At 43.1% G+C, this 17,378-nt stretch overlaps 1 protein-coding gene across 7 annotated transcripts in view; it reads right to left on the bottom strand.

Annotated features, from left to right (window-relative positions):
- The window catches only part of PRRC2B (proline rich coiled-coil 2B), a 67,733-nt gene that overhangs the window by 32,791 nt on the left and 17,564 nt on the right, over positions 1–17,378 (bottom strand). For 6 of the 7 annotated variants that reach the window (XR_010918600.1, XM_067541928.1, XM_067541925.1 and 3 more), the window contains exons 2-13: positions 14,296–14,463; positions 12,197–12,374; positions 11,779–11,881; positions 10,821–10,893; positions 8,347–8,490; positions 7,417–7,658; positions 6,790–6,911; positions 6,117–6,259; positions 5,362–5,452; positions 4,641–4,833; positions 3,669–3,984; positions 1,902–2,095 (exon numbers count right to left, since the gene is read on the bottom strand). Coding sequence is in view for 6 of the 7 variants with exons in the window: in XM_067541928.1 (XP_067398029.1) it covers positions 1,902–2,095; positions 3,669–3,984; positions 4,641–4,833; positions 5,362–5,452; positions 6,117–6,259; positions 6,790–6,911; positions 7,417–7,658; positions 8,347–8,490; positions 10,821–10,893; positions 11,779–11,881; positions 12,197–12,374; positions 14,296–14,410 (1,914 nt within the window). In the remaining variant the exon portion in view is untranslated. The remainder of the gene's footprint in view (positions 1–1,901; positions 2,096–3,668; positions 3,985–4,640; positions 4,834–5,361; positions 5,453–6,116; positions 6,260–6,789; positions 6,912–7,416; positions 7,659–8,346; positions 8,491–10,820; positions 10,894–11,778; positions 11,882–12,196; positions 12,375–14,295; positions 14,464–17,378) is intronic. The other variant, XM_067541924.1, reaches the window with a different exon arrangement.

The raw sequence follows: 17,378 nt of genomic DNA on the forward strand, positions 1-17,378 counted from the left end.
CTAATCCAGTGGTTCTCAACCTATTTACCATTGTGGCCCACAATGTATTATGTGGGCCATATTCAATACTATCTGTATGGCCCTGATCAAAGGGCTGCAGCACTATGTTGATTGGGCCGCAGGTTGAGAACCACTGATCTAATCATTCCAAGCCGGGATGCATTCTTGTAGTGCTGCTCACACAGAAGTGTGGCTAATGGCAGCTGTAAAGGAGAAGTGGGGAAATCATATTTATAGATCAGTCCAGGATGGGCATGGCACTGAAGAACATTCTGTAATGAAATAAAAATTTAAGACCAACTACAAGCTTAAAATTCAAACAAATAAGCTTATCTGAAGGAGCGGATAAAAGGGATGGTGGGGACAGAGTAATAGAAGTCAGGTAGCAGGCTAGCTGAAAACAATTTTTTTTTTTTTTTTTAAACACAGAACAGGGAGGAGGTGGACTGAGACACATTCCAGTTCCACACATTATGCCCTTCCTCAAATGGGTCTCATCACCTACCAATCTAAGATGTAATGGTGGGCTCTTCTAATAGGCAGATAGCTGACCACATCCTCCAGAACAAGGGCACAGAGTGAGGGACTTTCAGTAGATGTATTTTATATTCAATACCAAGTGTACTAAGAAAATAAATCTACTGCACATTGGTCTGAACCCCCTGCAGCCTCCTTTTTCCCTTCCTTTTAACGTGCCTGGGACTGTTAGCACCCACCGACTCCCCGGGAAGCTGAGGGCTCTCTGACATATATCTTGGTCAGTGGGAGTTTAGAGAGATGTTCACTAGGGGTCTGATCCAGCAAAATGCTGAGCACATTCTGCTCCGATTGAAGGCAATGGGAGCCGAGGGTGTTAAGCACCATGCTGGATCAGCCCCACGAAGGAAGTGCTGCATTGGTAGGTGAAGACTCACTGCTGCACCCTTAATTTTAGTCAGGGAAGAGGAACCCACCGCTGTGAGTGTACTAGATTCAAATGATCCTGGCAACAACCTTACAAACCAGAGCTGTTATAAAAACTACATAATCCTAAAACAATACAGCCAGGAGACAACAAGACAAGTGTAGCATACAAGCCAACACTTCACACAGCATTGTCCAGTACTGTTCTTTAAAGTGAGCGGCAGAGACAAAGGGGTAAATCCTGCTTTGCCACCCACTGCTTCCCCAGCCACAGAAGCGTCTGCAAGTAGGACTGGAAAACACACCTTACACTGATAGGCTCAATGAGCACAGTTTATTTAGCTTAACAAAGAGAAAATCAAGGGGTGACTTGATCAGAGTCTAACTACTTTCATGAGGAACAGAAATTTGATAATGGGTTCTTCAATCTAGTAGACAAAGATCTGAAAAAATCCAAAGGCTGGAAGTTTCAACTAGAAATAAGGCTCAATTTTTAAAAGTTTTTTTTTTTTCTTAAACAGTAAGGGTAATTAACCACTGGAACAATTTCTCAAGAGTTGTGATGGCTTCTCCATCACTGGAAATTTTACATCAAGACTGGATGTTTTTCTAAAAGATATGTTCTAGTTCAAACAGGAATCAGGGGAAGTCCTATGGACTGCATTATGCTGATGTCACATTAGATTATCACAATGGTCTTTTCTAAGCTTTATAATCTCTGAAGCTGTGAACAAGGGTGTGCAGCCTTCAGCGTGTTTGGACACAAGAACATGCCCTAAAAGGAAGTCTATATTCCCAAGTACAGCTCCATAGGCCACATTCTTGTGTCCAAGCACGCTGAAGAGCAGGGTTAGGAGGAAGACTCCTGTTTTCCACCCCATGGACCTCCCTAGCACAAAGCCTGGGAACTTGGTGCTGAGAATAAGATTTGGTCCCAAATAACAACATTTGATGATGATGTGCAGTGAAGGGTGGGGGGAACCTATAAGACCTCTTACCTGCTGCTGCTGCTGTTGTTGCTGCCTCTGGAATCGTGGAGGAAGTGATTTCTGGTATTTGTTGAATTCTTGTGCCGGGGATGTGGCTTCTCTAAGCTCCTCCTCACTGCTGCTTTTGGCAGCTACTGTTGTGGCTGTGGTTTCCTCTTCTAGATAACCAGCAGAGACATCCTGTGCATGACATTCAGAAGTAGCTGGGAAGACGAAAACAAGATTGGATAGCCTGCATTATAAAGCAGCTAGCTTAGGTTACACCTATCAGAACACCGCACATACAAGCTGTGTGTACGTTGTGATTGTATTACACAGGGGAACTCGCAATGCCATTCTCACTATTATGCTCTACCCATATGTACAATATTTCAGCTGCTATCTTCCTTAGACAAACCCTACAGATCATGCCACTTTCCTTGCTTTGCCCACACAACCTCTCCTACTGACTTTCCAATGCTGCCATCTTCCTTCTGACCACGGAGAGACAAACAATAGTCTAGTTAGAGCCCAATGCCACTCCTTACATTGGCCAGAAGAGTCGCGTGAATGACAAGGCACTTCCTCCGGCCCTTATGATTCAAGTACACTTTTTAGAACATCTAACACTTGGTGGAGCAAGAGGCAGAGTTCTAGAGCACAGACCTCCTACAGGACAGCACAGGCCACTGCCACAAATCATTCGGTTGGCCTTTCCACGTTAACTAAATGAGGAATCAATAATGGTGCTGGGAGTCATGATTCCCTACTCAGTGCAGTAATGTTTATGCAGGAGATTATAACCCCTTCATCACTAGTTGAGTTACACTAGCAGCCAGAGACCCCAGTCAGAACAGGGCCCCGCTCTACTTCCTTCCCCCCTCCCTTTACTCCTCCAACACACACACTGAGCAAGTGACAAAACACTGCCCCAAAGAGCTTATGTGCTAAGGCCCCGATCCTGCACACATGCTGAACTCAATGACCCTACTCAAGTTAATGATGCACATAAGTGATTTCAGGATTGGGTCCTAAATTAAACACAAGGAATTATAATTTGGGGGGGGGAGGACACGACAAAAACCAAGACTAAGACCTAAAACTTGATACAAACAAAAAAAATAAAAAAGTCTGCTAGCTGAACAAGTTCAGATTGCTGCATTACTGCTTTAGCGCACATATGCACACACACCATTCCTTTGTTCACGTGCCAAGCAGCACAGTTCTGCTGCTTTTTGGGTGTATTTAAGTGTCACTGCTTGTATCAAATCTCATCTTAAATTAGTTTGTTTCAAATTAAGCTCTGAAAAAGCCTACCTTTCCAATTGAAACCGTTTTTCTAAAAATTTCCTGCAGTCTTTGCACCTGGCTTGAAAACCTGAAAGCAAAACTGACTAGAAACCGACTATATAAACAAAAATGGAATTTGAGGCTTTGTTCTAATTTAAATTGAGAGACAAGTATTGAACATAATAAAAAGTAAATCAGACTGTAAAAATTCTGTCTACCCTAATCAGGTAAGGTGCTGTTCGTAACATGGATAAGGAATTGGGGTGGTAGGATTTTTTTTAATAGTTTTTAATCAGACAGTGTCTCTTTAAAGAAGGCCCTACATTACTGAAATGTTCTTTAGAAAACTAGACAAAATTAATCCCATGTGATGACACTCAAAGCAGCCTGCGACTGCTTTCTTTGCCCCTGCAGTGCATGTAGTTACATCCTTGCTCAGCTAAACGAGGTCAATGATGATAATATAAAAGCAACTTTTGTGAAGCAAAGTTAGTAACATTTCCATACCTCTACGGAATGTATGACCATTCTCCTGAGCCACCTTCTTTTCCACATTCGGGGATCTCAGATCTTCATTCTCCACATGTTTCTGGGTCTCCCCTGTTTTCTGAGCCAGTTTGCATTTCTGATCCAGTTGCTTGAGTTTGGCAGCACAGGCAGCCAGGCGTTCCTCTCTGGCTCGCCGCTCTTCCTCCTCACGTCGCCTCCTGGCTCGCTCGACAGCTTCGGAGATCTCAGAGTGGACAAACTTCTGTCTCAGGGGCACCTTTTCTTCTTTATCCTCCAAGGACTGCTGTCTGAGAACACATCCCAGTGGGGGCTTCTGCCAAAGGAAGGAATATCCCACTGAGCATCATCTGAAAAACTCTGCCCTCATGTAGCTTAACCTTTTTAATTCCACACAAGGTACAAAGCCTCCCCCCCCCACCCCCCACCACCTGCAGAGAGCTTCTTAGCTGAGAATACTTCCACAACCCCATCTGACTTCAGTCTTAAATTGCTAAATGCTTGAAAAGTTTTGAAAATCCACAAAAACCTGACCTCTGCTTTCTGATGCAAACCAATTGCCACAGTGCACAAACCCCAAAGACAACATTACTAAATTCACACACACAAAACAATCCAAGCATTCTGGCCCATCTTAAATTTCCGCTCTCTTCTCTACTGGGCTGTTGCATAGGAAAATCTCTACAGCAAGGAGTAAAGGGAGTGCTTTGTATCATTCAGCAGTGCCCACACGCTCCAAATATTAGAAGCTGGTAGGCTCAAAAGACCCTTTCCCAGTCTTCCTGGTGGTTCCAATGTGTTACGATTAGCAACTCACTAAACTACTAATGCTTTATCAGATTTCATTTTGTCACAGTGGATGCGTTGAGCTAGACTGCTGTTTATATAATTCCAACATGGATTCTGAAACGGAGTAGTTTGTTACATCAAGCAACCTATCAACTCAAGTCAATCTGTGCAAGTTCAACATACCTGATATTCTGATCCAGGGATCCAGCCATTCAGCTTTCTTGAAGGCTGCTGGGGGCCTTGCACCTTGAGGACTGACCGAGACAAACCAACTGGGTCACTCCAGTTCTTTCCTTCCTCCAGGGTGTGTTTGATATCTGCACTATCTGAAGAGCTCATGGACAGCTGTCGCAGCCTTCTGGGGTCCCAGTTGTTCCTTGATATACAAATGCCTTTGATATTACCATTTCAAACTCATTCACCAAGTCATAAGAAGGGTTATTATACAAACTATAATGGAAAGTGGGACTAGAGAATCCAACATCAAAAATACTTGGCACATATATTGGGCTTTTCATCCATAGATCTCAAACATTTTGTAAAAGCGTGGAAGTATTACCACCATTTTACAAATGGAAGAAATGAGGCACACAAGGATGATGATGTAACTTGCCCAAGGTCACAAGGCTGGTCAGTGGCAGAACAAGGAACAGAACACAAATCTTCTGATGTCCAGTCACATACTCTATCCTTCCACAAAGCTGTCTTAATGTAGTTTTCGAAAAGACATCAAGTGGCATCCATGTGTTTATACCATAAAGTAGAGGGGGGGGGGAGGAGTGTTAAGCCTTTGTTCTTGATGATTAGAATTATAAATAGCTCATGATATATTTTTACACTTGTTGAAACAGAAACCGGAGGTATGACTGCAGCACCAATGGAATCTCAGACAGACACCTCTTACCATTTCTGTCTTCCATCTTTAAGAGCTTCTTCCTCTTCCTCATCTTCACTAAACTTCAGTTTCTCAGAGTAATCCACTTCGTCATGTATGCCTATGGTGATGAGAGTGAAGAAAGGATAAATTAAAGGAAAGAAAGAGGGCCTATAATAAACAAACGCATTAGAGCTGCACTGCTCGAAAGGCAGAAACTAGACAATTTAGAAAAACTGAGTATCCAGGCATAGCACCATTATTAGGACTATTGAAAACAAGCAGCACAGATCTTGACAACACATCTCAATAGCAGGGCAGATTTCAGAAGACTGGTAGCACACAACACAGACAGGGAGGAAGCAAACGGAGATGAAGCATCCTGTGCAAGATTATGCACAGCTAGACTTCAGCTGCGTGCACTGAGACGATGGGAACCTCAGGATTTGGGGCTAACTTTGACTCCATCTCTTCCCAGAAGGGAAGATTAGTTCTAGCTGCTCCCTTTCTGCTATGTGGCGTTATCAAGCTTTTGAGTCCTCAGATCCAGTTCCTTGAGTACAGCATGATGGGAGAATCAGAAGGATCTACTGTACCATCATGTACACCACCAGCAACTGCCACGTTGCATAGAACATCCTCCTCTTGTGTGTGGGGGGAAGGGGTGTATGGGATTGAGTTACCAAATAGTGTCTCTCTTTGGGGATGGAGGGGTTAGCAATTCATCCTCTTCATTCCCTGAGTAGTTACTGCCTGCTTGAAGCAAGAGGATCATGGCACTTTACCTGCCCAACCATCATCTGCATCAGTGTCGAGTTCATCCAGCTCCTTCAAGTTTTCTGCATTGATAATGGTGGGCCGAGGAGCCCGCTCTCCTTGCTGCCTAACTGGACGAGTCGGGCGAGATATACCAGGTCTATTCTCTTTTCTATATGGAGAGACAAAAAGATATTGTTGCAAACACCAGTTAAAAGAGAAGGATCCAAAGTGAAAAGCACAGGGAATCTATATGCCTGCAGCTTATAAAAGTGTACCAGTGTAAATTACATTGTGTGTCACATGCTTACACAACAGAGCCTGCAAACAACTATTATTGCCCTTTAAATCCTCCCTCCCCTGCCCTCATTGTTTATTAAGGAGCCTCTTGTAACCCTCCCTGAAGCCTGCAGGTCAGAGACACCACATGACCTAGGATTGGACAGGATTCCTTTTGAAGTTCATCTGCTCCCTGAACAATGTGCAGAACCTCCCTTCACCTTCAAGATGCTCAGCTTCCTGCCTCTGCAATGTTCCCAGACACTGCTGCAGATGACGCAAAACACTGAAGCTTTAAATGAAGCCATGCCTCCTACATGGCAGCATACAGCTTTATCCACCAGGCTGGCTCACTCATCAAAATTCGTGTAGGAGATAAGGATGTTATCCTATATTGACTTTCCTCAGTCCTGGTTGCCTTACCCATCTTGGTCATTCATCTGATATTGTCTGAAAGGGACCCGGGGCTCAAGTCGAAGTTGAGGAAGGGGGAAAGACGCACGGTCCAATGATCCAGGGATCTCAGATGATTGCTGCGGACACATCTGAAACCGAACAATGATAAACATAGTGAGGTTTTTTTGGCCAAGAAAAAAATATCCAGACTATATCACAAGGGCATTTTAGTGCTGGGGTTGGTAAAGGTGAGAGAACATCTCAGATTTATCAGATTGGCAGGCATGGTGTCATCTTGGACACCCTCCTTTATAGTGCCAAGAGAGAGGTATGCTTTTCAGAGGGCGCAACTATTTCCTTTTGGAGTGGAGGGGATCAATGTTGCATTAATGCTAGCTATGGAGGACAAATGGCAGAGAAATGTACAAGAGGGGAACTGAAAGACAAATAAGGGAAGAGATCTCAGCTGTCCCAGAGCAATACCCAGGAGGGCACTAAGTGGAGGGTCTAAAAAATTAGTACCTTTGCTAGCAGAGTCAGATGTAACATTTTTCCCCCTCACACACTATTATTCCTTTGGGTGGGAACAGTGACACCCTACAATCAGGGACAAACTGACACATACATGCAGCTTGTGGGAGTGGAGGGACTTACAAAAGCAGGTAGCATGTCATGGTATGTAGGTGGGTGGTACGCATTTCCCATGAACTGTGAAGCCCCTTTACGGATAGGCTGAGCCGGGCGGAGAGAGGGCTCCTTAGGATCGTTGGTACTCGCTGAGGAGGGGGCTCCATCTCCTGTGCTAGAAGTCTTGCTGCCCGGCTCAGTAGGGGAGGCGGTCAGAGATGTGGCAGAGGTAATGTTCCTCCCACCGCCCTCCCTCCAACTTGTGACATCTGAAAATGAAATAATACATGTGAGTGCGTGGGGCACATGTAGAAGGTCACCAAACAGAGAGTTTCCAGGCCCAGAATAACCTGATGGCTTTATAATTAAAGTGAAAGGAGAGAAGGAACGAATCCAGGAACAATGGAAAATGTATAGAAATTTCCTTTCATAAAGAGAGCATCAATTGTCACTACGGAATTGCTGCAGCAGTAGCTCTGTAAGCTCATACATGCACACACATTTAGCCATCAATGAGCCCAAATACTGACCTACATCATCTCTGCTATCCCAATAATGGGTATTTTCCTATCAAAAGTAACAGTTAAGTGATAGTTTCCACTATGGACAAATGTTCATTAGAGAATAAAACTGATACAACCAAACATTTGCATCCTACTGCAGAACATAACCTTCTTCCCTCATGCAAAGAACAATTTTTAAGTAATTATTATGCAGATGACAGTAAACATTTAGCTGCCCATCCTGCAGTACTCAGATAGCCAATTCAGCCACAAGATTCTGTAGCCATTTGCTGAGCCAAACAGGCCATGGAGGCTCACAGAAGGAGTGACAGACAACATCGGAAGGGAAGATCTGAAATTACTGCAAACCAGCCTGATGGCTCTTTCTCCATTTTTAAAAAATGATCTAGAGGGTTCTGGCTAGCAGGAAAGGGATATGCTGCCATTTACTTACTCTGGGGGCGGAGGCTTGGTCCTGGCCCATACGACAGATCTAAGACGCCCTTTTCTTTGCCAACCTTGTCCTGCTCGCCAGCTGCTTTCAGCGTCGGAAATTCCTCGGGAGAGAAGGATAACAGTCGGCTTGAGGCCCTTGAACCTGTCAAAGAAACAAGAGCACAACTCAGATAGGACAAGGCTGCTCCGTCCTGCAATAGCCCTGCCTTGCTTGTGATCATCTTGGAACCACAGCACAAAAACTTTTCTCATGAAAATCTCAGTTTCTAGCACATTCAAACACAAATTACTGTCTGCCTCAGTGTTTGCTAACAAGTTAGCCCCAGTTAGCCAGGCATGTCACTAACATGACAACGTGTCCATACTGATGTACCTAGCTACTGTTAATGTGTGGGTTTCATTTAAATTCCTGTGTTCAACAAAACTAATTAAAGTTCCACAGCTCCTGATTATTTTTGCGCAATATATTCAGTCACACTGAACTGGAAATGAAAATTCTGCAAGCTCATTTTAACAGCACGAACAGCTAAAGTTGACTAGCATCTTTCAGGACAGATTTACATTATGACTCGGCAAGGGTGGAGGAAGCAAGTTTTCCCCATAAAGATAATGCTGCATAACAGAATGATTATTTGTGCGCTGGTAGCAGCAACATGGAGCCTAATTCCCTTATCCCACTGCACTGGGATAAGTGCAATGCAGTGTAAACATCCTTCCCTGAAGGGTCCTTTGGACAGGAAATACAGACAGGTTCAGCACTCACACCCAATTCATAACAGACCATATTACACTACAGCAGATTTACAAAATTCTCCCCTTCCCAAAATGTTTCAACAAAAATGACATCTTAAAGGAAGGTACACTAGAACTAAAATAAGTGAGCAAACGGGCAAAGATCTCAATCCTTGTTGTTAATACTGGAAACTGCAGCTTTAACTTGAGTGTAAATGCAATTTCTCAAAGCAGTTGCAGAATAGGTGCAGGGGACAAGATGACCTGATAAGTCTCTTCAGCATGATTTCTGTGTTTCTCTGATTCAATTTCCTCTAATTAAGCTCTTCTTAGCCCTGCACATAGATCTTTCCTTGGGTTTAAGTACTGTATCTTAACAATAGCCTGATTTACACAGAGTTCTCAAAGCATATTAGCACTTTCTTAGAAGGCAATGTTTGACCACAGTTCCCTAGGAGATGCTAATTTGGCCCAGAGATTTAAAACCTATCCTAGATAGGGTCCATATGGCAACAATCTGAGAGAAAGCAGCAATTTAAAAAATATAGAGGTTAAATACGTTATTTGTGCTGGTAGTCACTTCAGGCAAATGTAAGCCTCTGCTTTGATGTCTGAGCTTTGAGACTTTCATAAGCTTGTTACATCCATTTTTGCATTCCAAATCTGTTTCGTTCTTTCGACACGCTCTGCAATTTCATTTGATGAGCCAGTGGCTGCTGGTCTGTTAAAAGCTCAGTGCCACTGGCCTTTTGCTATTCTTTCTGAGCCTTAAATCCCAATATTCATGGCAATTAGAACCCACATTCAGTATAAAAACAGATGTATTCCCACTCAGACTGAGATCCTCATTTAAGGAATTCATTTTCTGCTCAAAATGTTATCTTGGTTTCAGGATCCTCAGTCAAGCAGAAGCCATTAGCAGCACAGACAGTCAGAGCAGCTTAATATAAGGGACCTGAACACTGATGTCAGCAGGTGCAACCACACTGACTTCAATGAACTGCACCTGCTTATGCCAAGGCTGAACTTGACCAGAAGTCTGTATGAACAGCCACCTCCTTGAATGCTATCACTAGCCCCTCCCCTCTGACCACCTTCATTAAGTCTATCTCCTCACACTATTTGTGTATGAAACGGTATCTCTGCTCTCCCTTGTGCCCTAAACTCCTTCACATCCTTCCTCCTAAAACGTTCCTCATCTCCTCCCAGTCTATGCTTTGTACCACTTTCATGCCACCTCTTTGCTTAGGAAACCGCCTACCTGTGTGCCAAATATTTCCCATCTTGTCCTTCAAATACTTCCTTCTTTTCTAAAGCCTCCTTTTTGCTGCTCCCTATGGCAAATGTCCTTTCATCATTTTTCAAGAGAGTGGTTAAACCACATCTTGTATTTGTCCGAGCTCAGTCGTAGCTAGATCATAGACATTTGCACCACTGTAACGTATCAATGAAGTTACACCAGTGCCATTAATCCTGACATGCTGTGCTGGAGCAAAGCAGGGCTTGCACCATTGCAACTTCCTCTGTGCCTTACCACGGTGTGACTTAAAATAAGTCAACCCAATTCTGAACCAGTACAGTGTCTACATCAGTGTAAGGACCTCACTGTAATTATACTGGTGCAAGTTTACCTATGTGTAGACGAGCCTTTAGAATGGGAGTGCATCACAGAAGAGACCTCATCCTGTGTGTTAAAATAGTGTGCATATACGTCACACCATTATTCATAATCATACTCACCACCTTCTTGTCCTGCTGGCTTTCCATTCAGCTGTGCCCATGACTTTGGTCCACCTGGCACTGAATTTGTACTCTGTAAAAAGAAAGACCAAGAGACCCACGTGAGTTCCTCAACTTCTGGGTGAAAGTAAAGCAAGACGATGCTATCGTGGTCAGATCTCTGAGATCATTCAGAAGTTACTAGATCCTATTAGTGCCCCAACCCTCCAGCTGAGACCACCACCTGCTCCTCTCTGCAACTCCCCAACTCCAGTCCATCCAAAAATGTTGCAGTTAAAATCCTCCTCCTCTTGCTCACTCCAACCCTGACATCTCCTGCTTTGGATACTTTCACAGGCTTCCCTGTCTATTTCCTCTGCCTGTTCCTCTTGCTCTCTTCAATCTAACAGTCTCCCTTCTCTGACACTTTTCCCCCACATTCTTCCACTCATCTTGCAGCCTTTTTCACACCGTATCTTATGCATGGTAGATTTTCACTCTCTCATATACAAACAAACTCCTTTCTCCTGCCCTGATTTTCCAAAAATCTCACAGGCTTACAACTTTTAGCTAGAGTAAAAGCTTATATTCTGCAGCAAGAGATGGGTTAGGTCCCTATGTTCATTGCGGAAACGTCTCACTTGCCAGTGGATTTTTCAGGCCCTGTCACTCATTGTTTGTCATGTACAACCAGATCTCTTCTTATCAAGTGAAACTTTTGGCTAGAAGTAGGAACTGGGTCTGCTGTCACTTACCTACCTTTAAATGAGAACCAGAATAAAGTGGCTTACAAATGCAAATCAAGCTCCTTGCATTTCAGCCATTTCCCCTAGGTTTCAGCTAGACTCTTCCTATAGATCTGTATTGTTAACAGAATTGATTAGATGAGAGCTGCTCTCTGAAGTATGATCATTAAATCTTTAGGCTGCATGGGCATGGGGGAAATTGGGTAGCTGTCATCAGCACCACTTGCACCTACCTCTTGACTGATTGACTGTGTCGGCTTCTGCAAATTGGAGACAGATTTCTGCAAACCCTGCTGCGGCAGCGACTCCTGCGGCTGTGCAGCCGTCGCACTGGAACTGGGAAAGGACAACAGAGCAACTGAGATTAGGTGGCGTAAAAGAGACAAATGATCAATTCTAGCAATATGGTGGCCCCTCATACCAAGCTCGGGCACTGGCTCAGTACTGACTCAGAGAGTAGAGTGCTTCCTGCTGAGAGGAATGGCAAGAGAGACTGGATCTTGTATTCCCACAGTCTTCTTAAATCTATACGGTAACCAATCCTGCCTGGGCAAGGGTCACTAGTGAAGCCCAAAGAGAATGCTCAGCATGACAAAGTACAATTTCGGTTTCTTGCTTGAGAGGGCTTAGTGTGAGAAATGCTCCACTTACCTCTTTTGGTCTGGTTGATCCTGCTTGTTTGCCCATCCTGTACCGTCCTTGGGTACGATAATGATGTTGGGGTCGTTTCCTTTGTTCTCAGACTTCAAGCTTGGCAAGTTTGCAGGAGGTGGCATGCGCCGGGCAGCAGCAACTTTCCCAAGACTCTGCAAGCCATGTCTAGGAATAACTGATGAGAGGGACAGCAAGTCATGAAGGGCTAGATTCTGCCACCCTCATTTACCTCAGTTAGTGCCTTACCCCTCAAATAGCCCCATTGAAAACAATGGGACAAATAAGGAGTAAGGTACTCCTTAATGAGCGTAGGGTGGCAGAATCTCACCCTAACTGCAGAATCACACTGCAACAGCAATGCTAATTTGCACTTCTATAATATTCGTACTTCATATTTATACAGAATCTCTCTCCCAAAAGAACCACTGTAATGCTGTGATTGACTGGCAATCAGCTGGCATGTAGCCCAAACATAACGGTGAGAAAAAGGGAGATTTTGGCCAAGGACAGAGGCAAAAACCATCCTCTTATGGAAAGTGTCCTGGATTGTTAGTAACCATGCAGATCAAACAAGGCCTTGGGTTTTTATTTAAAGTCACTGCCCAAAGCCTCACCTAGAAAACCAGGTAAAACTTTAAGTTTATCTTCTCCAACAGGAAGAAGGGCTCAGTTAACCTTGCTCGGAATGAACCTGTCTGTGTCAGATCTCACAGTGCTTTCCAAACAGTAAATTAAGTCTCATCCCCTATATCGGGTAGGTAACTAGAATTATCATCTCCATTTTACAGCTAGGTAAAGGCACAGAGAAACTGAGTGGCTTTTCCAAGGCCACAAATCAGTAGCATTAGAAAGAGAATCCAGTAGTCCTGGATCCAAGTCTCCTCCGCTCTAACCACTAGACCTAGTTTACCAGGTTGAGATAATCTTCCTTCTGTCTACCCTTCCAGCCCACACACAGACTTCAGAATAAACCCAGCCCATTTGTTTCAGTTTTCTGACATCAGTATCCCCACTTCTGGTATGTTTTCATTGGAGAGTTCACCTGTGCTCCTAACCCAGCTCCAATCCACAAACAAAAACCTCTGGTTAAAGTTTAGTTTTCTTTACACCCAGGCTAACTAGCTTGTCCTGGGACATAGGCTAAAACCTGAATGAGGCTTTTAATTGAGCTGGTAACCTGTTCAGTTTGCAGTGAGGACACATGCTAAACCACTTGAGTGTTCATAGTCCTCCAATGCCTTCCCACCGTTCCCTCATATGCCCAAAGAACAGACAAGTTCTCGCACAACTCATTGGGAAAGAATCATAGAAATATAGAGCTGGAAGGGACCTCGAGAGTTCATCTAGTCCAGCCCTCTGTGCTGAGGCAGAATTAAGTATACCTAGACCATCCTTGACAGGTATTTGTTTAACCTGTTCTTAAAAAACTCCAATGACGAAGATTCCACCACTTCTCTTGGTAATCTATTCCAGTACTTAACCATCCTTACAGTTAGAAAGTTTTTCCTAATACCTAACTTAAATCTCCATGGTTGAAGATTAAGCCAATTACTTCTTGTCCTACCTTCAGGGGACATGGAGAGCAATTGATCGCTGTCCTCTTTATAACAGCCCTTAACACATGTGGAAATTACCATCAGGTCCCCTTCAGTCTTCTTTACTCAAGACTAAAACACCCAGATTTTTTAACCTTTCCTCATAAGTCAGGTTTTCTACACCTTCTATCATGTTTGTTGCTCTCCTCTGGACTCTCCCCAATTTGTCCACATCTTTTTTAAAGTATGATACACAAAACTAGACAAAATACTCCAGCTAAGGCCTCACCAGCACTGAGTAGAGCAGAACAATTGCCTCCTGTATCTTACATGCCACAGTCAGAGTGCAGCAGCTTACTGCAGCAAAGAACCTTGGGATGTGTCCCCAGAAGTCCTAGCAACGTAAACAGGTGAGTGTAACACCAGTGAGGACATAGTAACTCAAGTGTGGCTTTGTAGTGTGGGTGCTCACATCCAAGTGCCAATCAAATGAGTTAACATTGCAGTAAAGACATACTCTGCAAGGGAAACCTTGACTAATTGGTCTCTGGCATTCCTTACCTGTAGTTCTGGTAGCTTCTATTGACTTTCCTTTATACTTATCAAACAGGCTGAGAGTCGAATACTTGCTTTTCCCATCCTTTCCCTTGGTTATTTGCCCCAAACGATCGGACATTGCGATGAAATGTCATCTAGTAAGGAAATTTCTCTGCGCCGCTCCCGATCTGCCTTTTAATAAGAGTTGGGGAAATAAGTCAAAGTACAAAAATGGGCAAGATTCTTAGATGATGATAGCTCGAACTTGATGGGGAAACAGGATAAACTATGATATTTTAACCTCTCACGTTACAGTGCAAGCTTTTGTGATTCAAGAGAACTTATTACAAAAATGTAAGGCTATCAGTTGAACATCACTGAAAAGACATGAGCAGTAAGTAACATAACTGGAGGTTCAAATAATTGACTCTTTATGGAAGATTTAAAAAACCCTATAAGTAACACTTTAGGCACATTCAAGTTCATGAGATTTTTTTTGAAGGAAAAAAGTGATTTTTGCATCAAAATAAACACACTAGTAATTACTGTGATAAAGATACACATGATGCCAGGAACACACTTTTCCTACAATGCACACGTGACCACTCCTTGACAACATACCTTCATTTATTTAAATATCACATTCTTAAAGAGATCAACTACTTTTGGTAGAAGAACATAGAAAGGGACAATCAGGAGTGAAGCCCTCCTGTAAAAATAAAGTGTACTGCTTCAGAAGTGTCCCAAGCATCACAACTATTAAAGAAACCCAATGAGAAAGTTAGACACACAAGGTGGGCGAGGTCATAACTTTTATTGGACCAACTTCTGTTGGTGAGAGAGAGGAGATCCAATAAAAGATATTACCCTCACCCACCTTGTCTCTCTAATATCCTGGGACCAAAACAGCTAGAAGAACACTGCATACAACGTGAATTTTTAACATTTTTATCCAAAAACTCTGTTTCTCATTAGCTTTTCCATACTAACCCAGTCTTCCACCTGAGTTGTTGTTTGCCAGGTTTGTTTATGTTTTGGTTCCAAATTGACTATAGTTAATGAGTTTTAGTGTTAATTATTGCTTTGGAAGAATTAACTGAAGATTATGCATAGATTGGCACCGCCTCAAATTCCCGTCTCCATCTGCTGGCTAGAAAGGAGGATACTCAGGCATCAGGGACTGGTATAAAATGGCTCAAGAGAAATAGGTTTTGCCTCTTAAAAATGCATATTAAATGACAGCTATCAATTATTCTGTCAAGTCTGAAAGCACATTATAAAAACTGCATTTTCTCGGTTGTTGGCACTTTAGATTACTAGAACAAAATATTAAAATTCTATATGTACTTTCCGTAATTGATGGTATTTCTTTAATTTGCACTCTGAACTCAGCCTGGACAATGTCACCCGACTAATATATTTCTCTCAAATCAGCAGTCTCTAGTCACTTTCACTTTTCATCTCTCATAGCTGCAACATTAAGGTTGCAAACACTGCAAAGGAACATTTAAATCCAAACAAAAAAGAAACCAAGCTTGTTTTCACTGGCTATTTAGGTTAGTTTTAGTGTCATTTTTAAAGATTAGATTTTACTAAACCTGAGGGTCTAGCCTAACTTCTCAAAATCTGTTTATTTTTGCAGAACCTCAACTTGCAGCCTAAAATTGGTCTGACAGCATCACTAACATCCATTACTTTGGCTTTCTGGGTATGACATCCTTCTCTGGCAAACGACAGACTAATGGACCTTTTCCCTCTCTTACATTTTATGATTCTCACTCAGCTGAAATAATATTTCAAATGCAATGAGAAATCACTATTCACCCTTGTTCTGAAAGGCACTAGCCTCTGACCACAGGCAACAACTTTGACAAGTAACCCCTTATCAAACATGATTGCCAGGTAAGAGAATAAGTTCACCACATATTATATCAAAGAAGCACAGGCCACACACGTTGGACACAGCCAGTTTGATAATGTGCTGCCATCTGCATCTAGGCTAGCAAAGCATATCTAACAGCAGCCGCCAGGAAGCAATTTTGTGACCAATAAAACTGGCATTATTGACTGAATACACAGCGCTGCCAGGTTTAAGTCCTGGGCTGGCAGGCGTAGAGCTCTGGACTCAGCATGCTTAGTCTCAAGAAGGTGGGAAGAATTTTGTACCACTCAGCAACAACCTCTGCTGATTGATCAAGGAATAATGACATGCTCTGAAAGGAGTCCCATGCAGTCCTCATAGCCAGACTGATGGGCCTGCAATGTGGGATCTTGCAGAGACAATGAGGCTTAAAGACAATCTTGGGACACATTCTCCTTTGGCATAACAGACACATCTTTGGAGCCTTCTCTTGTTCAATCTTCTCTCAGATGTCACCTTTTGCCGAAGAAAACAATGGTCCCTCCCTTATTTCCATGGTATTTTATTAGTAGGACAGGCATGAAAGAGGAAAGGAGAATTATGTCCTGATTAATGCAGGACTTAGCAAGCAATCTGGGGCTGGACTGAGAATAATTTTCTCTGTTTGCTCTGGCAGAACTATAGGGAGCCGCAGGACTAGAGTAGAATAGGAGGAGATGCTGTAAATCAGGACTTAGATGCACTGGCAATACTTTGTGGGACCCCGGGAATGTTTCAGCTGGTGTGCTGGAGATCAGGATTGAGGTGTATTAAACCAGAACCCTCTGAAGTGGAAATCTGCTAAACACCTGCACACTCTGTTGTTTAGGTATCAATCCTTCACTTTAATGAGGAATAACATTCCTCAAACCCATTTAGAATTTTAAAACAGCGGTGGGGGGAAAAATGTTAGCTGGTTTGGGAATTGGCCGCTTAACAGGAAAATCGTGCGTTCCTGAAAGTCAGCATGCAAACAGATATCAGGGTAGAGCTGCCAAAAAGAAACCTTAGCAACAAGTTATGTAACCAAGTCTTAGCTGCCTCTTGATCACATGGCATATCATTAAAAAGGATGAAGGAGGAATAAACAACCATTTCAAAGCAGTGAACTCAGGGGCACGCGAGGGAAAGCCTCGTCAAGCCTCCTGGAGCAACCACAGACACAGTCTGAACAAGTGACATTTGCAGAATACTTTGTACTTAATGT

Source organism: Emydura macquarii, unplaced genomic scaffold (genome assembly GCF_026122565.2).
Source record: "Emydura macquarii macquarii isolate MOO-44397 ecotype Brisbane River unplaced genomic scaffold, CSIRO-AGI_Emac_v2 contig_691, whole genome shotgun sequence".
Classification (NCBI taxonomy): domain Eukaryota; kingdom Metazoa; phylum Chordata; order Testudines; family Chelidae; genus Emydura; species Emydura macquarii.